Below are 23385 nucleotides of genomic sequence, written 5' to 3'. Positions count from 1 at the left end.
TCTATAACTCGTATTCTTGTAGAAATTCTATGGATGACGATATGATATTTAGAACATGTTTAGAACACCTCTTTATAGTATAGATGATGGATGACTTTATATTATGAAGTTGTTTTCAATATATGTATGTTCACTGGTTTTGTACTTACCTAGTGGTCCTTTCTGCTACAGGATGTAGGGATAGATTCTGGTTCGTCACGGGCGACGGTTTAGTGTTGACAAATGGCCTGAAGTGTGTTTCCTCTGGCTATTTAGCATAAGGACAGGGAACCGACATGGGGCCTGAAGTGTATTTTCCTCTGACTGTCTGCTCATAGATGGTGAGCCGGCATGGGGCCTGGGGGTTATCGGACATTCACTAGTGATTATTATATATACAAGTTATGATTTGAGATATTGCACGGCATGCTAGGTTTCAAAAAACCTATGTTTATCATGATATATATGTGTTTTCATAAAACCTGGGGGTTAGTACGTTGATAATTGTTGTATTATATATATATATATATATATCAACTTGGTCCACTCATGTTTGTTTTGTGCCCCCTTCAGGACTTAGAATCGAGGCAATCAATCCTGGCATCATGGCACTTCCGCATCGGTATCTTCAAGTCCTCTCGGCGTATGACCCATTCTTTTATTCATTCAATTTTATATTATTTCTTTTAATGTTCTAATTAGTTGTATGCTCTGAACACGTTCCTTAAATGCTTACTCTTTATTCTTTTATATTTATAAGTTTTATCTATCCCTTGTTTTCAGCAATTGCATTCAATAAATGGCTTTAGTCACCCTCGGGTATCGGCCAGCACGTACCTATCCTGGTATTCGGGGAATATCGAGGTCGGGGCGTGTCACTTGAAGAGTTCCATGAGTTTTGGTGGAGAATCCGAGAAACATGAGAGATTGGAAAAGAATTTGGGTTTGCTTCTTTAGAGTCACCACCTCCATTTTTGCTTCGGGGGAATGGGAGAGGTTGAAGAAGCAAATTGCTTCTTTTTTTTCCTGCAAAGCCGAGAGAAACCAAACAAAGAAAGTTTTAGAAGGATGGATTTATACCTTTAAATGCTTTGTTGCTTTCCTTTGCCGTGTATCCTCTTCTCTGTTTGCATTTGTCTCCTTGAATTTCCGCAGCACTTCACTTCTTTGATTTCTCTCCAACTCTCTCAAGATTTCTGCCGGCCGTTCTTCTCCGTTGTCCCTCAATTTCTGTAGCGTTTTTCTATCTGTCTTTTTTTTTCCCTTTCTTACTGCAACTTATGCCTATTTATAGACATCTTAGGAGGGCTCTAGAGTTTTTACATGGGGGAAATGGAGGCCATGTATTCCACCACTTTCTCTTAACGTCTCTCACCAACTGTCCAGTCCTCCACGTCCTTTTGTTGTCGAAAAAAGAGGAGCCCCTGTTTTGCACGTTACTTCCCCCTTTTGTAGGAAGAAATACATTTTTTTTTAATTTTTTTTATTTATGGATTGATGTGCATGTGAAGCCCATGTTCACCTTTTGGGTTGATTACATTTTTATTTTGTCTTGTAGTTTGATCCAATTTTTATGAACTCTATATATATATATATATATATATATATATATATTATTTTTTTTTTTGTTAGTGTGAGATTATTTGATGAACAGGAAACGTATGAATAAGTTGACTGAGTTTGTTTCTGTAACATTTTATATTTCAGCTGTTGTTCTTCATTTCCTTCCCCTTTTGCTCTCTTAACTTCAAATCTTATACCTTTTCATTCGGCTATCATTTTCGACAAATTTTATATCAGAATCTAAGCCATCGTCGAATCTGACACGTTTGCCACCTCGAATTCCCCCAAAAACGGCCACACAAGGCATAACAAAGGCGAGAAAGGAAGCAAATCCCGCCGGAATGACCTCAATCCAAGAGAGAAGTTTAATCCTAGCTTTCTTTCTATGTAAGTGGTTCCCTTTCTTTTGAACTATTATGTGGTATATAATTTTATCTTTGGTTGTTCTTCTTGATGAACTTTGAACTGGTGAAACATGGAACAAATTTTTCTTCAGAAAGTCAATTAGTCTATTCTTATACATGGAGTCGTTGGTTGTGTGTGCTTTTCTCATGAACATTTTTATTATCATCGTAAGGAATGAATCCGGATCCTCTTTGTGAGGATTCAGGGATCTCTCATTCTTGTCCGTTCATCGTATATCTTGCGGTCAAAAATTATTTTAAATATTTTTATTTAAAATTAAACACAAGCAGTACTGGATAAAAAAACTGATCGTACGATGTACACGATTCGCGAATCCCTAAAATCCTTACTAAAAGGATCCGGAGATGATCATGTTGGTTTAAGAATAAAAGCAGTTGACATTGCCTATATATATATATATATATATATATATATATATATATATATATATATAGGAGGCCTTTAAGGGAAAAGATTCTTAATTTTTTTTTCAAATGTGGATTAGTTGTGCGGTCCACACGACATTGAACCTTAACAATCTAAACTTTTAGATTTTTCAAGTTGCATCTCATCAATCATTCTTACAAAATATTAACCAAATCGAAAATACTTGAGATATTTATTTATTTATTATTATTTTTTTTTTTTGGAAAATATCGACGGTACGAAGGAATTTTATTGATACGAAAAAAGAAGTTACACCTAATCAGGGGTAACATAAATCTTACCCCTCATAAAACAAGAAAACCAAAATACAAGAAAAGAGAGGGGATATAAACCTTACCCTTCTTGAAGAAAAAAAAAAAATAGAAGCAAAGGGGAACATAAACCTTACCCCTTTTGGAAAAGAAAATACAAGTAATAGGGGGGGACATAGAGTCAATCTCATCTAAAATAAAGCTTAAAATGTTACTTGCAAAATAAGCGGCAAAACAAAAAGGATAACCCAAAAGGATTAGGTAAAAAATAAAATCATACATCAAGAAGTGGAGATAAACTTGTAATCTGGCATGCCCACGAAGTCTAAATGCAGAAAAGGAAGAATCTCTATAGAAGGAGTTGCATGCCAAACAAAAGAAGAAGAGAGAAGCTCTAAATTGGTTAATTTGTTAACAACGACATTCCCTTCTCGAAATGTATGAGAGCAACGGAAACCCTTGTGCTGCAACTGGGAATTGACGAACACTTTGTTCTATAAGAAACAATGAAATTTCATTGTGATAGTTAAATTGGCAAATTGTTTCGGATTGAATTAAATTTTTGCAAGAATGACTTACGAATCAAGACTTATGAAATAAACGGTTTGAATGATCGTATTTTTTGATAAAAAAATGGAGATCTCCTCTTAAAGGGTGTGTGTACATATATATATATATATATATATATATATATATATATATTATGGTGAGAGTTCTATGAAGGTGATAAATCTGTTGGTGTGGCCGGTGTTCGGGGGCATTTGTAACTGGTAATAGTTTTCTTCATTTTGTAATAATCCCAGATTAGTAAATGTTCTGCTAGTCTATCGTGGCTTATGAAACAAGTTTATTATAGAACTTCACAGTTTTGCTAAAACAATTGTTAGTAATTCAGAATGTTCAAATCATGGTTAGTAAATTCCTTCAATATCGGATGTTTTGATTCTATATTGTGAGTAAATTCTCATTGCATATCTATGCCTGGTTGTGTCTTCTTCTGCAGCTCTGACATACTCCCGAAAATGTAAATTTTCATTGCATATCTATGTCCAAATTAGAAGCCTATTAATGCAGCTCGTATTGGTGTATAAATGTATTTGCTGTGATGGTTTTATTATATGCAGGTTGTAGGATGTAATGTGAGCCGTTGGATCATATTCCATACGGCATCTAGATTAGATTGTGTTGAGTTATAGCTCATGACAAGTGTCAGCATCTTACATGATGACTTAAGAATGGATGGTTGTGATTGATTTGTAATGATGTGAGAGAGTGAGTTTGTTACTCCTCTAACAGTAATATATGCTCTCCGAGCTTCTTGCTTGGCGTGAGTGGAATTCAATGAACCTTGAAGCTTCCATAGCTCTCTAATTCCTTCTCTTTGTACATTTCTGCTTTTTACCATTCCATTGAAGAAACTCAATCCAGAAATCAAACACTATCAGCTCTGACATACTCCTGAAAATGTAAGGAGACATATTCTTGTTGTAGGACATTCATAGTAAATTCATATGCGCATGGATAGAACATCTGGACTTTCTTTTGAATACTTTGGCTTCCGCATGCACATTAGTACTTATGCTATGAACTATGAACATTCTGGTAGTGGAGGGTATGAGACCCATTAGGTGTGGCCCTTCGGGGAGTTTATTAAATTGTATTTGCATGCACGTTATGGCTACGCTTCTAAGTGACGGCCAGCATTCCTCGATTTTGGTGTCCACTTGGACATCGGGGTTCAAGTGTGTTAAAAACATTGCCAACTGACCTAGCTCATATCTACACTTGACATCTACTTATTATGGTATAAAAAAATTTGGTCGCCCAAAATGGGTCTGTAACAACCCGTCCCGGGATTTACAGAAGAAAAAGGGTATTTTTGTATTTTCACTAAGTTTGGGGGATACTTTCCTTTTTTAAAATTGTTTTTGAGTCTTAATTGGTGAGCCCAAAGGGCCCACCCCCTGTTTTTTCCCCGTTCCCTTTCCCTTTTCTCTTATTTCTTTTGAAAAGTCTCTCTCTCCTCTCTCTCCTCTCTCTCACTCTCTCTTCTCTACCCTTACTCCCCCCTGTCGATGCTCTTTTCTCCGACAAGAACACACACACACACCCATGCCCATACCTCATCAACGACAACAACATCACCATCATCACCACGTTAGCTCTCTCTCTCTTCGTTTCTGTGGAGCACAGAGAAACTCCGGCGAGTTCCTCGTCCTTCCATTTTGGGTAAGCCTCAAAACACTCCAAATGCTTCTCTTTTCATCCCTATAATTCTGTTCTGACCCTGTGGTTGTGTTTTGGACGTCAAATCACGAAGAAACCACCTCGGAGACTTTTCCCCAATTTTCCGGCGGGCACCGCCCCTTTCGAGGCAATTTCCGGCCAAACCACGGCGAGTTGGCCAGTGTTAAGGTATCAATCTCTTCTTCTCGCTGAGTACTACAACTTTCCTTTTTGTTTCACCCAATTTCATTGAGTATTGAAGAAGTTATACTCATTTGAATCTTACCCAGTTTCCGGCGGACACCCGTGGCTTCCAGGCTGTTTTCCGGCCAACTCCGGCCACGATGACGGGAACCAAGGGTATATTTCGATTCCTTACCTTCGGGGCTTCAATTTGGTATATTGAATGACATGTTTTGGTTGAGTTTTGAGCTCCATCGGAGCTTGGGAATTCTCCGGCCGAAATCCGGCCTTCTCCTTCCTTGGAATCCGGTGAACCACCAAACCCAAGGCCTTTGGGCCTTTCCTGCCAAGCCCAAAACCCTGGGCAGCCCAACCCAACCTTTTTATTATTTTTATTTTTGTTTTGTTAATTTAAAGGCCTTTGGGCCGTTTCTTTTAGGGCCTCCGACCAGTTAACCCTAAAACCCATTAGACCCAAACCCAAGTCCAAACCCTTTAACCCAATCCGGATCCAAGCCCAGACCCGTTTGACCTGCTGACCCGGATTCGGTCTGACCGTTGACCGGTCAACGGTCATCGTTGACTTTGACCGGTCAACTTTAACTTTGACCGTTGACTTTTTGGGTTTTCGTGCGGGACCCCTCCTAGGCTAATTTCGATGTTCTGAACCCGTTTCCGATGTCCGTTTTCCCAAATTCAATCGTTTGAGTAGATTTTGACTAAATGTACCATTTATGTGCTTAGGGGCGATTATCTGGGGCGTTTCATTCTTTGCTAGATGGCGTGGCTTTTCGACGACGAAGTACTGTGAGTGGATCCCTTCTAAAAATGCATGTTTTGATAGTAGAAATGCATACATGAAAAGCATGATTTGATGATTATGTTTTATGGAACGTTTTATGAGATAACATGCTTACTGAGGCTAGTTTGAATTATTACTATTTTTCCTATAACTCATGTTCTTATAGAATATCTGATGGATGACGATATGATATTTAGAACATGTTTAGAACACCTCTTTATAGTATAGACGATGGATGACTTTATACTATGAAGTTGATTTTCAATATATATATGTCCACTGGTTTTGTACTTACCTAATGGTCCTTTTCGCTACGGGACGTAGGGATAGATCCGGTCCGTCCCGGGCGACGGTTCGGTGTTGGCATAGGGCCTGGAGTGTGTTTCCTCTGGCTATTTAGCACAGGGACGGGGAGCCGGCATGGGGCCTGAAGTGTATTTTCCTCTGACTGTCTGCTCAGAGACAGGGAGCTAGCATGGGGCCTAGAGAGTTATATCGGAAATTCACTAGTGATTATTATATATACAAGTTATGATTTGAGATACTGCACGACATGCTAGGTTTCGGAAAACCTATGTTTATCATAATATATGTGTTTTCATAAAACCTGAGGGTTAGTACGTTGATAACTGTTTTATTATATATATATATATATATATATATATATATATATATCAACTTGGTCCACTCATGTTTGTTTTGTGCCTCCTTCAGGACTTAGAATCGAGACATACAATCCTGACGTCCAAGCACTTCCGCATCGGCGTTTTCGAGTCCTCTCGGTGTAGGACCCACTCCTTTGTTTCATTCAATTTTATATTATTTTTTTTAGTGTTCTAGATTAGAGGTGTGCTCTGAACACGGTCCTTATTTGCATATTCATTATTCTTTTATATTTATAAACTTTATTTACCCCTTGTTTTCAGCATTTGCACTCAATAAATGGCTTTCGTCACCCTCGGGTGTCGGCCAGCACGCGCCTATCCTGGTATTCGGGGAATATCGGGGTCGGGGCGTGTCAAGGTCCCTGATGCATGTAGATAGTTGTGGGGTGTGACAACAAGCTCCACTTGAATTTAGATTAGATAATTTTTAATGATCTATCAAAGCTAAAAGTCTTCGTCTTTTGGAAGGGCTTTGAATCTTGAGTCTTGACACTGCCATTTCTGATATGCAGCTGGTTAATAATTTGGGATCCTCTCTCTAAACTCTACTTAGCGGAGTGCGACCATAATATTTTGTTACGGCCCCCGCTGCGTGTGGCGTCTCCCAGTCCACCAAGGCTTGCAGTGTAAATGCAGATTGTTGATGCGTGATGAGGCGTATTCCAGGGTCTGTCTCGCGTTTCTTCTTTCCTCGGAAGAAGTCATCACATGAAAATTATAAGAACACCGAGAAAGATTGGGCGTTTCCAGAAGAATTATGCCGTCGCTTTTCACTTGCCGAGATCACAACAGCAACTCAATGTTTTGATGCGAGCTTATTTATTGGTAGTGGTGTCTTTGGCTCAGTATACAAAGGGCGTATTAAGGTCAATGGGGATGAGGACAGGACAGACGTGGTTGCAATCAAGCGCATTTTCACAGATTCAGAACACCAAGTGCGTCAGTTCAGGGCAGAGGTGGAGTTACTGTGCCAGCTCCGCCACACCAACCTCATCTCCCTCATCGGATTCTGCCAAGAAAATGGAGAGTGCTTCATTGTTTACAATTACATGCCCAATGGTTCCCTTCGTGATTATCTTTATGAAACTTGCAATATTAAAAATAAAGATGCCTTTCCCTTGACTTGGAAGCAAAGGCTGAAAATTTGTATTGGGGTGGCGCGCGCAATACACTACCTTCACGCAGGGGTTAAGCATACGATCATCCACCGAAACGTGAAATGCTGGAACATTCTATTGGACCAAAACTTGGTCCCCAAGCTTTCAGGCTTCGTGTTGTCTAAGAGGGGTCCTCCTGTCTTGTCAAATGCATTAATCAGACTGAACTCGGAGCTGGCCGGTACAAAGGGCTATATTGATCCAGAGTATGTATGGTCTGGCCAACTCACCGAAAAATCTGATGTCTTCTCATTTGGAATGGTGTTATTCGAAGTTTTGTGTGCCAAATCTTGCACAAGAGATATACCTGAATGCGTGGAAAAGGGTGATACTTTCCCTGCTATGATTGATCCATTTCTGGTGGGAAAAGTTGCTCCAGGTTGTTTGAGAAAATTTATGAACATTGCCGAGAGATGTGTGCGTCTATCAGGAGCTGAACGGCCCACGATGGGTGAAGTGGAGGTAGAACTTGAGTGCGCACTGGAGTTGCAGGAGAGCACGGACGCCATTAAGCAGCTCAAGGAGTTGGGGACAACTGCAAGTAGTTCTCTTGCTCCTCCTCCTCCTGCTGCTGCACATGACATGGAAGACTATACCTACCAAGATATTTCATTTTCTGAGATCAATGAAAATTTACCACATATATATTTGCGGGAGTGGCCGTGAGATTCATATAGTACTGAGCTGGCAGCTTATGTCGATGATATTGCTAGCTTTGATCGTAACAGGGAAGCAATAACTTAGAACAAATATTGTGATATGCAATTATACTACTCTTGAAAGTAATAAACTTTGGTTATATCTATCCGAGGAACGCTACAGATTTTTTGATTTCATATGTTCCTCTATATGTAAATAAAAGGTTCTTTTCGCATGTCATACACGAGAAAACCAAATGTACGTAGGGCTAATTGCTTGTATTGGAGTGAATTTGTTCTACTTTGAGGCCAGTTAGAGAAAAAATCATGTCGGAAGAATACCGGCTTCGTTGAAAGTTAGAGTGAGAACAATGTAAAAAATACTTGTACTTAAACTCATAAATCTCATTATTCTTGGTTTCCAGTCTCAGCCAGGAAAATGTTTTAAGTGGAATTTGATCAAGGCTCTGTTGCCTTAATCATGAGATTCCGGTCCGTCTCGAGCGACGGTTTGGTGTTGGCATAGGGCCTGAAGTGTGTTTCCTTTGGCTATTTAGCACAGGGACAGGGAGCCGGCATGGGGCCTGGAGTGTATTTTCCTCTGATTGTCTGCTCAGAGACGGGGAGCCGGCATGGGGCTTGGGGGTTATCAGACATTCACTAGTGATTATTATATATACAAGTTATGATTTGAGACATTGCACGGCATGCTAGGTTTCGAAAAACCTATTTTATCATGTTATATGTGTTTTCATAAAACCTGGGGGTTAGTACGTTGATAACTGTTTTCTTATATATTTATATCAACTTGGTCCACTCATGTTTGTTTTGCGCCCCCTTCAAGACCTTATAACGAGGATTACGATCTGAGCTACGAGGCATTCCCTTACCAGTGATATTGTGCTATATTCTCTCTGCTTCGGCATCTATTGTAATAGCACTTCTCTATCTTAAATTTTCGCTTTTACTCTGTAATAGACGTATGCTCTGAACATGTCATGTATTTTTCCTAATTTTAATGGTTAGTAGTTGAACTTTACTTTTGTGTTTTTAGTCCCTATTGCACGTTTTAACTTATTTATCAGCATTTGCTTAAATTAAATGGCTTTCGTCACTCTTTGGGTGTTTGCCAGCACGTGACCATTCCAATGTCCCGATGACATCGGGATAGGGGCGTGTCACCTACGGTTTTGAATTTGGGCGAAATTTGATAGCATTGATCAATGAGGGAAGACATAAAAAATAAATTGTTGAATTGTTGAAATACATTACAAAGTAGTTTCTACAAAATAAATAATCAGGCATTAAAGTGATAAAATTAAAACACAAGACAATGCGTGATTAACTTATGACACTTAAGTCACCAACACCGGGTCTAAGTAGGTATACCTTATGTCGTATATATGTTTGTGTGAATGTGGGCCGGGTTTCCAAACAGCGGCATTCAGTTATTTCAATTCAATTACGTAAGTGAATGTGGTCTTATCCGCGGAAAGTGGGGTCTGAGCACAGCTCACACTTGTTTGGATTTATCGAAAAAAATCGTATCGTAAAAAAATTCAGTTGGTCTTTGGAGGACTTTTGAGTCTTGACGGTGCCATTAATTTCAAAGAAAAAACCAGCCGCCAGCAGGTGGATCTGGTTAATAATTTTGGACCCTCTCTCTGGAATCTACGTAATGTAAGAGGATGAGGAGGATCACTTTGTGAGTCCATGTCTTTGATGCGTAGTGATGGGGCGTACTGCGCAGTCTGTCTCTCGTTTCTTCTCTCGTCGGAAGAAGAAACAAAATGATTGGGCGTTTCCAGAAGAATTATGCCGTCGTTTTACACTTGCTGAGATCAGTGCAGCAACTCAATGTTTCGACCAAACCTTATTTATTGGTAAGGGTGCCTTTGGCACAGTATACAAGGGGCGTATTAAGGTCGATGGGGATGAGGACAGGATAGACGTCGTTGCAATCAAGCGCTTTTCCGAAGATTCAATACAGGGAATGCCTGCGTTCAGGGCGGAGGTACAGCTACTCTGCCAGCTGCGCCACCCCAACCTCATCCCTCTCATCGGATTCTGCGAAGCGAATGGAGAGCGTATCATTGTCTACGACTACATGCCCAACGGTAAACTCTCTGATTACCTCTTTCATCCTTCCAATATTAAAAATAAAGATCCCTTTCCCTTTCCCTTGACTTGGAAGCTGTTGACCCTAAAAATTACAAAGCCTACGTGGCGCGCAAGCCGAGTAATTAATAAGCTAACTACGTCCTTCGGTCGAATGCGGGGCGTGCCAACTCGTCGGCCGAGCTCGGCCGAGGAGTAAAATTTGTTGATGTTGCGTTGAGCGCGTCGGTGACTTCTTTATCTTGCGATTGCGGCCGAGGAAGGAACAAATCTCGGCCTTTGGATTCTCGAGCCTGAAGACAAGGCTGCTAGTTCTACGAAGTTTAATATCAAATTCGGCTTTTATGGTGCCGAATGTAGTAACCTGGTAACACCTCACTTCGCCGAGAAGGCTAATGAGATGACCTCTGCCAATAAGGATTTGAAAATCCTTCTTGACCGAGACTTGGATAGATAACCAGTCGGCCTCGACACAGTGCTGTTTATCCAAACTGAAGGTGCTTCGGGAACGGCTGATTCTACGGCAACAGTGCTGTTTATCCAAATTGAAGATGTTCGCCGGTTGCCTTCACAGTGCTGTTTATCCAAACTGAAGATGTGTCGGCGGAAAAAGAAAATAAAAAATCTCAAGATGTTTGAGAGGTTTTGCGCAGGGCAGTTGGGTGTTGAATTGGAGGTCCTTTGAATGATGCCCGTTGCACTTTATTTATAGTCTTGAATACCCAAGCCGTGCAAACCAATCCTAATTACATTGTGACTCTGAGTCCTTATTTGTTGATGCTGACCACGCACTTATCCCAATCATAATCACTATAATTAAATAAAGCTCTGAAAACTTTATCTCATATGCATATAAGTCCACGCCTAATCACCTTAACCAAAGCTTGAACCCATCTTTTCCATCCTGACCTTCCAATTCAATCCTATTTGCGCCATCACCATCATTCAAAATCCACGTGATGCAGTCCCACTTTAACTCTGCATCTTGCATGCAATCCCACCTTTTCCTGGATGTGATAATGCATGCAATTTCATTAACCCCATTTAATTAAAATACTTGGCATCCTGCCAAGATACTCGGTGGCTATGATTCTTCCATATCTACACATGTTTGAACTCCTCCGTGCTTGAATTATTAGAAGATAATCTCCCAATATGCTTAAAATGGGCTCACCAAATTTTTAGAAATAATTTTCTTAATAATTCGCCAGATAACATTGTGATTATTAAAATCATAATATTATCTAGACAAATTATTAATCAATTATCTCAACCTTCTTCCAATCCAATGGCTCAGAATTTTACTCATTCTACGGTCTCGATTACTCAGGCCGATGGTGTAAAATCGGGTCCAAACATTGCCCCCCAGTTTCCTTGAACTTCGGCTCGTAAGCCGAATGGTTAAGGAAATTAGCGCAGTCGAAGAACCCTCATACCGCCGAAAATTAAGTGATTCGATGCAAGCCAATAATCGTACGTTCCCTGACCGCGGCTTTGATCACTCGGCCAAAGTTGAACTGAATTCATTTCCCGTGGTATATCCACTTCATAGCCTGCTATGTCTTGAAAGAAACCTCGACGAGTTGGCCGAGCTCGGCCTAACATAATTCTAGCCCGGACACGGGTAAACAAAACACCTTTACAAATCCATTGTCATGAGTTGCAATAAGCATGTGCATGTCAACTGCAAGAAATAAGACAGGCCACGATTCCAGATGTGTCTTCGCCTAGTACTGTCAAAGGACCGAGGAAAACCAAATACGGTCGAGGGCCGAGAAAAACCAAATGGGGTCGAAGGCCGAGAAAAATCAAATAGGGTCGAAGGTCGGAAAAACCAAATGGGATCGAAAGCTCGGGGACTCTCGCCCACCGCTTACTCCTTCAAAGAAAGTTATACCTGTATGCATGAATTGATCTATAACCATACATCCATCGAGGCATGTATGCTCTGTCGTCCCTGATTCTCAAGGCCACATCCTGTTTCAGTCTTGTTTGAAGCTTGCGGTTGTGCAGTCAACGGAACCATTAGGTTGCTTAAAATGGCAACGGGTACATCTGCTATCGTCGAACTGGAAATGATCTGCAACTTCTCGACGAAGGCGACACCCAAATCAGTCAAAGATACTGAAGAAAAACATCTGAAGGGCGTGGGAACTTCTCGACGGAAACTAGAAATAAATACATGCTGCAAATATTTTCCTTCTCGGCAAAAGAATAACATATGATGTTAAAAGCCTGCAGATGGACTTATATCTAAACCTCCACCGAATAACTTTCTCACCGAATGAGAGTGTGCCCACATGGAAGCCTACAATTTAAATTGAGTGGCTTTTCATTAAACTTTTGATCCTGCCGTTTGCATTTGCATGCCATCTCTCATTTTGCCTATTTTGATGTGTCGTTATATATATATATATATGCTTATATCGTTGCAGCATGGCCGACATATATACGCTAACACTGGGAAACATGGTGCTGACAAACTTTACACTTAATGTGGCTCGGCCAACTTCATTCGGTGGTCTCAAATGGAAACACAGCAAACACCACCATTTTACTGACAGCAAGCAGTCTTCGCAGTAAGAATGATCAAATTTTCTAAGAAAAATTTGATGCAAGGCACTGAAGTGATTTCTCTATACACATGTCTCAATCAGCTGTTAACACCCAATCCTCTTTAATACTTGAGAAAATCAAATACTTCCACCGAATGTGAACTTGGCCTTGTACTCGACTCGTCGAATGGCCTTCTACAAACATCCCTCCTCGGCTCGGCTAATGGTCACGGCCGAGTGAAATTTTTTTTTTTTTTTTTTATTTATTCGGCCATATAGTTTTGTAAAGTGGGCCGAGGCCGAGGCCAAGAAGAATTGGGTGTAGAACCTATATATATATGTATATATATATTCGGCCAATCCGGCCATATATATATATATATTTGGATTGCCGCACTGTAGTTGCCCCCTTTATTTTCTTCGCATCGGCTTGCATAGCCGTATGTTTAAGAAAATAATTTATTTATTATATATATATTTTTAGCATACGGCAATAGAAGTGGTCGAACCATAAATAGGAGGAGGCCAACGATGTTTTATTCCAAGCCGAGATCGTTTAATATCAAAATTTTCAAATTGATTTCTCTCTAGGCCGAATAAAGAATTTTCTCCAAATATTTGTAACTTGGTGAAATTTTTTTCATTTTCAGCCGCCGAATGTGTTGAACAATTATTATGCCCCACAAGCATAATTTCGGCTTTTAATTCAAACAACTTAGCCGAATGAGATTTCTCTATATCAGTGTTATCACCAATAATCATATTGATTGGCGTAGTTTCGGCATCTAAAACCATGTCTCCAATTACCATATCAATTGATGTGGTTTTATGGTCCGAAGTCGTGTATCGGTATTGTTCGTCATTGGAACACTCCTCTAAAGAATCATTTTCTGAGTCAATTTTTTGCTCAGAAACTTGAACATTTTCTTCTAGGCCTACCACACTTTCAGTCTCGACCGAAAAAATAGGTGGCCTTTGTTCCTCGACCAAATTAACAATTTTCTTAGGCCGATGTCTGATTACGGCCGAAGCGGAAAATTGCCCCCCAGTCTTTTCAACCAACCATTCCTCAAATGACATTGATTTGTAGTCGAAAACGTAAGGAAAATATTTTCCATCTAGCCAGGCATTAAATCGAGCCCTGTCTTCATTTACCCATTGCTCTTGCAGGGTAACATGAGCTTTTATTCTCAACATGTAAGCGAATGACTTTTGCAACTCTTTATGGCCACGAAGAACTTTTTCCACTTCCAAAGATCTTTTTCGTTCTTCATTGTGTTTTTTCAATTCCTCTAAGCGCTCGTACAATCGGCTACGTTGAGCCAGATTGGAATCTTGATATATCATATGAACTTCGTAGTTTTAGCACTGGGTCCCACTGGGCGTGCCAAAATGTTGACCCTAAAAATTACAAAGCCTACGTGGCGCGCAAGCCGAGTAATTAATAAGCTAACTACGTCCTTCGGTCGAATGCGGGGCGTGCCAACTCGTCGGCCGAGCTCGGCCGAGGAGTAAAATTTGTTGATGTTGCGTTGAGCGCGTCGGTGACTTCTTTATCTTGCGATTGCGGCCGAGGAAGGAACAAATCTCGGCCTTTGGATTCTCGAGCCTGAAGACAAGGCTGCTAGTTCTACGAAGTTTAATATCAAATTCGGCTTTTATGGTGCCGAATGTAGTAACCTGGTAACACCTCACTTCGCCGAGAAGGCTAATGAGATGACCTCTGCCAATAAGGATTTGAAAATCCTTCTTGACCGAGACTTGGATAGATAACCAGTCGGCCTCGACGCAGTGCTGTTTATCCAAACTGAAGGTGCTTCGGGAACGGCTGATTCTACGGCAACAGTGCTGTTTATCCAAACTGAAGATGTTCGCCGGTTGCCTTCACAGTGCTGTTTATCCAAACTGAAGATGTGTCGGCGGAAAAAGAAAATAAAAAATCTCAAGATGTTTGAGAGGTTTTGCGCAGGGCAGTTGGGTGTTGAATTGGAGGTCCTTTGAATGATGCCCGTTGCACTTTATTTATAGTCTTGAATACCCAAGCCGTGCAAACCAATCCTAATTACATTGTGACTCTGAGTCCTTATTTGTTGATGCTGACCACGCACTTATCCCAATCATAATCACTATAATTAAATAAAGCTCTGAAAACTTTATCTCATATGCATATAAGTCCACGCCTAATCACCTTAACCAAAGCTTGAACCCATCTTTTCCATCCTGACCTTCCAATTCAATCCTATTTGCGCCATCACCATCATTCAAAATCCACGTGATGCAGTCCCACTTTAACTCTGCATCTTGCATGCAATCCCACCTTTTCCTGGATGTGATAATGCATGCAATTTCATTAACCCCATTTAATTAAAATACTTGGCATCCTGCCAAGATACTCGGTGGCTATGATTCTTCCATATCTACACATGTTTGAACTCCTCCGTGCTTGAATTATTAGAAGATAATCTCCCAATATGCTTAAAATGGGCTCACCAAATTTTTAGAAATAATTTTCTTAATAATTCGCCAGATAACATTGTGATTATTAAAATCATAATATTATCTAGACAAATTATTAATCAATTATCTCAACCTTCTTCCAATCCAATGGCTCAGAATTTTACTCATTCTACGGTCTCGATTACTCAGGCCGATGGTGTAAAATCGGGTCCAAACAGAAGCAAAGGCTGAAAATTTGTATTGGGGTGGCGCGCGCAATACACTACCTCCACGCAGGGGTTAAGCATGCGATCATAAACCGAAACGTGAGTTGCCACAGCATTCTATTGGACCATAACTTGGTGCCCAAGCTTTCCAGCTTCGGGTTGTCCAAGATGGGTCCTCCTGCCTTGTCAAATGCATTAATCAAAATGAACTCGAACCTCACCGGTACATTTGGCTATGTTGATCCAGAGTATTTAGATTCCGGCAACGTTACCGAAAAATCTGATGTCTACTCATTTGGAGTGGTGTTATTAGAAGTGTTGTGTGCCAAATCTATTCTAATATTGTCAAATGAACGCCCCGACAGCGGTGAGATCTTCCCGGATCTGATTGATCCATTTCTGAAGGGAAAAGTAGCTCCGGAATGTTTGAAAAAATTTATGAACATCACCGTGAGATGCCTGCGTCGGACAGGAGCTGAACGGCCCACGATGGGTGAAGTGCTGGTGGAACTTGAGTGCACACTGGAGTTGCAGGAAAGCGCAGACGCCGTCAAGCAGCTCAAGGAGTTGGGGACAAGTGCAAGCACTTCTCTTGCTCCTCCTCTTCCTGCCCATGACATGGAGGACTATACCTACGAAAATATATCATTTTCTGAGATCAATGAAACTTTCTGTATATTAGTGAGATTCATTTAGTACTGATGAGACAGCTTCTGTTGATAGTATTGCTAGCATTGATCCTAACAGGGAAGCAATAACATAGAAGAAATATTGTGAAGGTAAGGAAAAAATCATGTTGGAAGAATAAACTACCAGCTTCGTTGAGAGCTAGAGCGAGAACAATGTCAAAAATACTTGTGGTTAAACTCATAAATCTCACTATTCTTGGTTTCCAGTCTCAGCCATGAAAATGTTTTGAATGGATTTTGACAATGGTTACCATCAAGGCTCTGTTGCCATAATCAATTATACCAAGTATTTCAAAAATACATTAACAACCAAAGTCAACGGTCGAGACTCGAACTAAACAAATGCCCCTTCAGTACATCATTAGAGAATCGCAACCATCAGCAGAGAAAATATATGCAACTATGCTGATCGAAAGAGTTATTTTCAGCTTCTTTTAGTCACCGAAGAAATATAGCTTCTCTGGTTTCCTAACTCCGTTTTCTGTAGCATTAGTTCCAATCCTGCTGCAAATTTTCAGCAGAAAATTTATGCATGCAATTCAACATTGGTATATCTACTTGTATACATAGAGCATAATTTTTTGCACTGCTGGGACAATAACCCTCGTACAAAATTAGAATCATGATAATTCAACATTGATGTATTTCAATTATACCAAGTATTTCAAAAAGACATTAATAACCAAAGTCAACGGTCGAGACTTGAACCAAACAAATGCCCCTTCAGTACATCATTAGAGAATCACAATCATTGAGGCCCTCGTCGGAAGGTGAAGGTGGAGAACAAATCATGTCGGAAGATCAACTACCGGCTTCGTTGAAAGTTAGAGTGAGAACAATGTAAAAAATACTTGCACTTGAAATCATAAATATCATTATTCTTGGTTTCCAGTCTCGGCCAGGAAAATGTTTTAAGTGGAATTTGACAATGGTTACCATCAAGGCTCTGTTTCCTTAATCATAGCAGAAGCCGAAAACTGAAAAGGCTGCCTGCGAGCTGCAAAACATGTGAGTTTCATATTGAATATCCATTTGGATTGCCCCAAACTGTTTTATTTGGCTTGACGCTGACCGCTCGAAAGACCACGGAAACCTGAGTCGGTTTCCGTTATAAATTTATTGAAACTTCAACCGTACTATTACTCTTTGACAAAACTACACATTTTTAGTGCGTAAGATAAGAGTAGCTATTAGTTCTCACTACAAGAACATTGCAAAAGGTACAATGAAATAACCAGTGAAGAAATAAACTTCAACAATTCTTACCTAATCAACTTCAGTTGCGGATTACAACGGACGGTACATGTTGCACTTTGTAAAAATCCTCTCCTTCACTTCCCATGTTGACCTTGAATAGGCATCCATATATCTCCAATTCCTGAAGTGTTTTCACAAACCTCAGAGAATCCGGAATCGTCTTCAGTTTGATGCAACTCGATATTTCCAAACGACAAAGACCAGGCATGGCTCCTTCTTCCATCGTCCAATCCTCTAAATTAGAAAACCCTCGGAGGAGTAGAGACTTGAGTTTTGGGAAACCTTGGTTAGAGCAGACCATTTTCTTCCCAGCGAACATTTGCCATCCGCTTAAAATTCTCAAGTTAGGCAGTCTTTCCAGTGTTGGCATTGGATCTTCCTCAAGTTTAGAGCCCCACAATGTTAACTTGGCAAGGTTTGGAGGGAACTGATGGTATTCTGGCAGCTTCTCTATCCGCCCTTCCACATGCAATTTTTGTAGACGGCGACAACTTAACATTAGTTGTCTAACATCAACAACCTCATCAGGGAACGAAAGTGTCTCACTTGTCAAGGACAGAGACTCGAGGCAGCTTAACGTTCTGCTTTGGGGACCGAAAATCTTCACCAAACTTTTGAAATGTTTTGGATCATTCAACACCAATTTTCTGAGATTGGTCAACTGGCGAAGATCTTCAACGTCGCATTTGTTTGCAGGAAAGTTTACTAGTGTCTGCAAGTTGATGAGATTTCCCAGTTGCAGCTTATCAACTGCATTGCCACACCACTTGGGAAGATATAAATGCCTTAGCCCTTCCATCTTCCAGATCACATTCGGAATTTGCACTGTCGGATCCCAACTCAATTTACTTATGGTTTGCAAATTTAAAGTTTTCAAGTGGATCAAATTACCGATGGATGATGGCAATGCTTGTATATGTGTTTTCTTCAAGCTTAGAAACTGCAACTGAACCAAGTCCCCGATATCTCTAGGTAACTTTTCATACGGTCCCTTGACACCTTCAAGATCGAGAACTTTGAGCATTTTGAACTCAAAAATTGTTTTTGTAAGCTGCCAATTTACCAATCGACACTTGCTTGCATGGAAATATATAAGGGACCTGAGACTGAGGTTGGAATCATCTTTGTATTTAGACGGGATAAGATTATCGACTTGTGAAGGTAAGAAGACAGCAAGTCTGCGAGTTTTACCAATTGATGTTGTTTCAGAAAGTACGCGAGAAGAAGAAGAAGAATTCACCACCATATTTTCATCCGGATAGTGAATAATCTGGAGAAAGTTTTCCTGCTTTGCTTTCGACAAACACAAGTCACGCATAAGATCATGGAGGCGGCAAGTTTTAATTTTTCCGGTTGATCCGAGAGTTCCAACTTGAACCATGCACCTATTAATCAAGTAACCCAAGTAGCGTTCTGCAACATCCTCTATTGTTTCATCTCCCTCTGCGTCATGATGTGGCGATACAATGCCTTCTGCAATCCATAAATGAACCAGTTTTCTCCGCGGAATTTCAAAATCTTCCGGAAAATGACTCAAATAAAGGAAACAGGGTTTTAATTGAAATGGCAAATCATGATAGCTCAAAGCCAAAACCTCAGGTACCGTAGAGTGTTGCTCGTCCCCTTTGGCTCGCTTGAGATACGAAAGAATATCTCTGTGGACAATATCCCACTCGTGCACTGTTTCTTTAGTGGCCAAAAGTCCTCCAAGCACAACAATGGCCAAAGGCAAGCCAGCACACTTTTTGACCATTTCCCTCCCTAACTGCTCCTTATCTTTGCTCCTGATAAAATCTGCAATGTTAAAGAAGAAAACCATTTAGCGAAATTCTCAGTTGGGGATACCAAACCTATAAGAAAATGTGATGAAACTGAGTATGCACATAAAGGGATCAACAACTAACAGTCTAACAGATTAATAATATACTTCAGCTCCCATAATTCGAGTGAGACACCGTTGTTTTAAAATCCTTCACATCTAGAAGTTCAAAAATTTGAATTAGAATCGGTGAAACTGAAGAAATGATTGCAAATCTGAAATAGTGATGACTTTTTATTCATTTATGGATCCTTGGTTGGGTAGATTTTAACGACAAACTTCAAATATATCTTGCAAGAATAGAGTTATTAATTTATTGGTTAGCGACGTATTAAGTTTCTAACTAGTTAGAGCTTGAGTACTATTTATATATTAAGGAAATGCATAATGATACAAAATCCGGATGCATGCTTAAGAAATTGGAATGGTAAACTACCTGGATCACCATTTCTTGGAAATGCCTTCTTCTGAAGCAACTCCAAACTCTCTTCTTCAGTTAAATTCCTCGGTTCATGAAGACCGCTTCGGTCTACAAAGGAAGCTAAATCTTTATTACGAGTTGTAAGCAATATTCTGCTGCACCCTTTTCCCGACGATGGGAAGGCAGGACTTAGAATTTTCCAGGCCTCAATCGACCAAATGTCATCAAGAACCACCAAATATTTCTTCTCCATTTGAACTTGATAAAGCTTCTTTGCAAGCTCATCGTTTCTCAATTTCAAAATATGATCCCTCTCCTCTTTCGACGGAGAGGTTAGTTTAATCAGAATGCCTTCCCAAACATCTCTTGGTTTGCATTGTTGAGATATATAAGCCCACGCAGAACCCTCAAAATAACGCCTAACACGATCATTGCGGTAAACTTCCTTGGCGAGAGTGGTCTTTCCCAGACCGCCCATCCCACAAATGGACACAACTCGACCGTGTTTTTCTTCATTCATGAGCTCCGCCACTAGTTCGTTTATGTTTCCTTGTAAACCAACGATATGGTCGTCAATAACATGGGAATAAGACCACCTCAATTGTCTTTGCATCTCAAACGCAATACTCGACGAGCCCTGATGATCTCTCACAACACTCAAGCCGTAAGTTTGTGTACTTCTAGTAAGGTCAGAGATTCTAGCTTTGATGGCCTCAATCTCAGACCCAACTTGGTTAAGGTTTGAAGCTCGGTCGAAAAAACAAGCGTACCTTTTTAGTGGATTGGAAATTGGTGTTGCAATTTTGATGGTAAAAGTCGCAATGACATCCTCGGCATCGTAAGCGACTTCTCTAATCTCGGAAACCCAATTTCGAATGCTTTCATCTTCGTCTTGCCTCTTATCAGCATCTTTCAAGAAGCATTGCATCCGCCTTAGTTCGACGCGGATCTGCTCAACGTTTTGCTTGACCCCATGTAAGAAGATGGCTTTCTCGATCAGCAGGTCCCCAAGTCTCTCAACAACAAATGATACCACAAACTCTGCCATGCTTTGTGCTTGCAAGCTACTTCCTGATCCTCAAAATTACAGCAGAACAAAGGTTAATTTTACATACAAAAAAAGAAGAAGAAACTATTTCTTTTTTTCCAACTTTCTTATCTACTAAAAGAACATAACCAAACTAGCTATGTATTGTGATTTGTATAACCAACTCACAATTATTTTTATATTTACCACTGTCCAAATCTCATTCAGTATATATCCCGAGTTTATGTTTGTTTGTGTATGTCCCTTTCGTCACAACAGGATAGCCTGAAAGTTTATCTCCTCTTGTTGGGAAGGTGGTGAGTGGGCCAATCTAGCGTGCGGTACTGGAAATATCTTGATGTGAATGTGGGGCTATCATATCATTCATATAATATCCACACAACCCTTCAATTATTTTATAGGATGCCCTGTAATATTTTTTTTTTTAAGATCCGAACTTATTATATTTCAATTCATCATTCAAAGATCATCTTTGCAAAAAATAAAATAAAATCATTTGTAGTTAAGAAAATGGACGAAAAAGGTTATGTAAGTGAAAAAAATACTAAAATAACTATCATTTAATTTTACCATCATATACGCCTATAAAAAATCCGACGGTCATACAGTTTTGAATTTGGATGAAATTTGGTAGTATTCATCTATGAAGGAAGACATAAAAGATAAATAGTTACATCGTTAAAATATATTACGAAGTGGTTTCTATAAAATAAATAATCAGGCATTGTAGTGATAAAAATAAAACACAAGACAATACGTGATTAACTTATGACACCAAGTCACAGAGAGCGGATCTAAGTAGGTATACCATATGTCGTATATACGTTTGTGTGAATGTGGGCCACAGTGGCTTTCAATTATTTCAATTCAATTACGTAAGTGAATGCGGTCTTATCCGCGGAAAGTGGGGTATGATTACAGCTCACAATTGTTGAATTTATCGGAAGAATCATATGGTAAACGGATTTTGGAGGACTTTTGAGTCCTGACGCAGCTGGACCCGGTTAATAATTTTGGACCCTCTCTCGAATCTACATGATTTAAGAGGATGAGGATGATCGCTTTGTGAGTCCATGTCTTAGATACATAGTGATGGAACGTACTGTGCAGTCTGTCTCTCGTTTCTTCTCTCTTCGGAAGAAGAAACGAAAAGAGAAGAAGAAACAAAATGATTGGGCGTTTCCAGAAGAATTATGCCGTCGTTTTACACTTGCGGAGATCAGCGCAGCAACTCAATGTTTCGACCAAACCTTATGTATTGGTAAGGGTGGCTTTGGCACAGTATTCAAAGGGCGTATTAAGGTCGACGGGGATGAGGGCAGGATAGACGTCGTTGCAATCAAGTGCCTTTCCAAATATTCAAGACAAGGAGTGAGTCAGTTCAGGACGGAGGTACAGCTACTATGCCAGCTCCGCCATCCCAACCTCATCTCTCTCATCGGATTCTGCCAAGAAAATGGAGAGTGTATCATTGTCTACGACTACGTGCCCAACGGTACCCTCTCTGATTACCTCTTTCATCCTGCCAATATTAAAAATAAAGATCCCTTTCCCTTGACTTGGAAGCAAAGGCTGAAAATTTGTATAGGGGTGGCGCGCGCAATACACTACCTCCACGCAGGGGTTAAGCATGCTGTCATCCATCGAGACGTGAAATGCTCCCTCGTTCTGTTGGACCAAAACTTGGTGCCCAAGCTTTCCGGCTTCGGGTTGTCCAAGATGGGTCCTCCTGTCTTGTCAAATGTATTAATCAAATTAAACTCGCGGGTGTGTGGGACAATAGGCTATCTTGCTCCAGAGTATGCAATATTCGGGGAACTTACCGAAAAATCTGATGTCTTCTCATTTGGAATGGTGTTACTTGAAGTGTTGTGTGCCAAATCTGTTTCAAGAGAGATATTTGAATGTGGGGTAAGGGGTGAGACTTTCCCTGCTATGATTGATCCATTTCTGATGGGAAAAGTAGCTCCAGATTGTTTGAAAAAATTTATGAACATCACCGTGAGATGCCAGCGTCGGACAGGAGCTGAACGGCCCACGATGGGTGAAGTGCAGGTGGAACTTGAGTGCGCACTGGAGTTGCAGGAAAGCGCAGACGCCGTCAAGCAGCTCAAGGAGTTGGGGACAAGTGCAAGCACTTCTCTTGCTCCTCTTCCTGCCCATGACATGGAGGACTATACCTACGAAAATATATCGTTTTCTGAGATCAATGAAACTTTCTATAATATGTATGAGCATCCGCGAGATCCTTTTAGTAATGATGAGGCAGCTTCTGTTGATAGCATTGCTAGCCTTGATTCTAACAGGGAAGCAATAACATAGAAGAAATATTGTGATATGCAATAACTCTACTCTTGAAAGAAATAAACTTTGGTTTATCTATCCGAGGAACGCTACAGATTTTTTCGTTTCATTCCTCTATATTTCAAAAAAACTTGTAGTTAAACTCATAAATCTAACCATTCTTGGTTTCCAGTCTCAGCCTTGAAAATGTTTTAA

The 23385-nt window shown here is 40.2% G+C and overlaps 3 protein-coding genes and 1 pseudogene across 12 annotated transcripts; 3 read left to right on the top strand and 1 right to left on the bottom strand.

Moving 5' to 3' along the window:
• The first annotated feature begins 297 nt into the window (after window positions 1–297).
• Window positions 298–8552, top strand: LOC137745991 (receptor-like protein kinase FERONIA pseudogene; annotated as a pseudogene). Of its 3 annotated transcripts, none has more exons than XR_015954384.1 (3): window positions 298–622; window positions 1780–1929; window positions 7034–8552. The product of XR_015954384.1 is annotated as a receptor-like protein kinase FERONIA pseudogene, transcript variant X2 (transcript). The 3 variants fall into 3 exon arrangements; XR_015954383.1 differs by lacking the exon at window positions 298–622 and adding an exon at window positions 6571–6640 and having other exon boundaries at window positions 1615–1929; XR_015954385.1 differs by lacking the exon at window positions 298–622 and adding an exon at window positions 3770–4111 and having other exon boundaries at window positions 1619–1929.
• A 1353-nt stretch (window positions 8553–9905) lies between these two features.
• LOC137745029 (receptor-like protein kinase FERONIA) lies at window positions 9906–16553 on the top strand. 2 transcript variants are annotated; one of them, XM_088680887.1, is made up of 2 exons: window positions 9906–10433; window positions 15723–16553. In XM_088680887.1, the coding sequence occupies exons 1-2, from the start codon at window positions 10049–10051 to the stop codon at window positions 16346–16348; spliced, it is 1011 nt and encodes a 336-aa protein (XP_088537013.1). In that variant the 5' UTR covers window positions 9906–10048; the 3' UTR covers window positions 16349–16553. The 2 variants fall into 2 exon arrangements, with proteins under 2 accessions (XP_088537013.1, XP_068340983.2); XM_068484882.2 differs by having other exon boundaries at window positions 9906–10506; window positions 15664–16447.
• Window positions 15858–21134, bottom strand: LOC137745028 (putative disease resistance protein At1g50180). 6 transcript variants are annotated; one of them, XR_015953892.1, is made up of 4 exons: window positions 19854–21070; window positions 17608–19392; window positions 17269–17338; window positions 17193–17221 (listed from the first exon to the last, which is right to left on the bottom strand). XR_015953892.1 is itself a non-coding variant. In XM_088680879.1 (3 exons), the coding sequence occupies exons 1-2, from the start codon at window positions 20884–20886 to the stop codon at window positions 17618–17620; spliced, it is 2808 nt and encodes a 935-aa protein (XP_088537005.1). In that variant the 5' UTR covers window positions 20887–21134; the 3' UTR covers window positions 15858–16284; window positions 17608–17617. The 6 variants fall into 6 exon arrangements, 5 of the variants coding, with proteins under 5 accessions (XP_088537005.1, XP_088537006.1, XP_088537007.1 ...); XM_088680879.1 differs by lacking the exons at window positions 17193–17221; window positions 17269–17338 and adding an exon at window positions 15858–16284 and having other exon boundaries at window positions 19854–21134; XM_088680880.1 differs by lacking the exons at window positions 17193–17221; window positions 17269–17338 and adding an exon at window positions 16589–16845 and having other exon boundaries at window positions 19854–21134.
• A 586-nt stretch (window positions 21135–21720) lies between these two features.
• On the top strand, window positions 21721–23268 carry LOC137746323 (receptor-like protein kinase FERONIA). Its single transcript, XM_068486409.2, has one exon. The coding sequence runs from the start codon at window positions 21979–21981 to the stop codon at window positions 23206–23208; it is 1230 nt and encodes a 409-aa protein (XP_068342510.1). The 5' UTR covers window positions 21721–21978; the 3' UTR covers window positions 23209–23268.
• Window positions 23269–23385: the final 117 nt, after the last annotated feature.

The sequence above is a fragment of the Pyrus communis genome, chromosome 12 (assembly GCF_041283825.1).
Source record: "Pyrus communis isolate YQ-2024b chromosome 12, ASM4128382v1, whole genome shotgun sequence".
Lineage (NCBI taxonomy): Eukaryota > Viridiplantae > Streptophyta > Magnoliopsida > Rosales > Rosaceae > Pyrus > Pyrus communis.
Note: the sequence above shows the minus strand (reverse complement) of the source record. Positions and strands in the feature narration are given on the sequence as shown.

Excerpts from the sequence above, each read along its gene's own strand:
- LOC137745028 (XM_088680879.1), bottom strand. The coding sequence starts at position 20,886 with ATGGCAGAGTTTGTGGTATCATTTGTTGTTGAGAGACTTGGGGACCTG. Across the intron at positions 19,393-19,853 it reads TCCAAGAAATGGTGATCCAG|ATTTTATCAGGAGCAAAGAT; the intron begins GTAGTTTACCAT and ends TTAACATTGCAG.
- LOC137745029 (XM_068484882.2), top strand. The coding sequence starts at position 10,049 with ATGGGGCGTACTGCGCAGTCTGTCTCTCGTTTCTTCTCTCGTCGGAAG. Across the intron at positions 10,507-15,663 it reads TTTCCCTTTCCCTTGACTTG|GAAGCAAAGGCTGAAAATTT; the intron begins GAAGCTGTTGAC and ends CGGGTCCAAACA.
- LOC137746323 (XM_068486409.2), top strand. The coding sequence starts at position 21,979 with ATGGAACGTACTGTGCAGTCTGTCTCTCGTTTCTTCTCTCTTCGGAAG.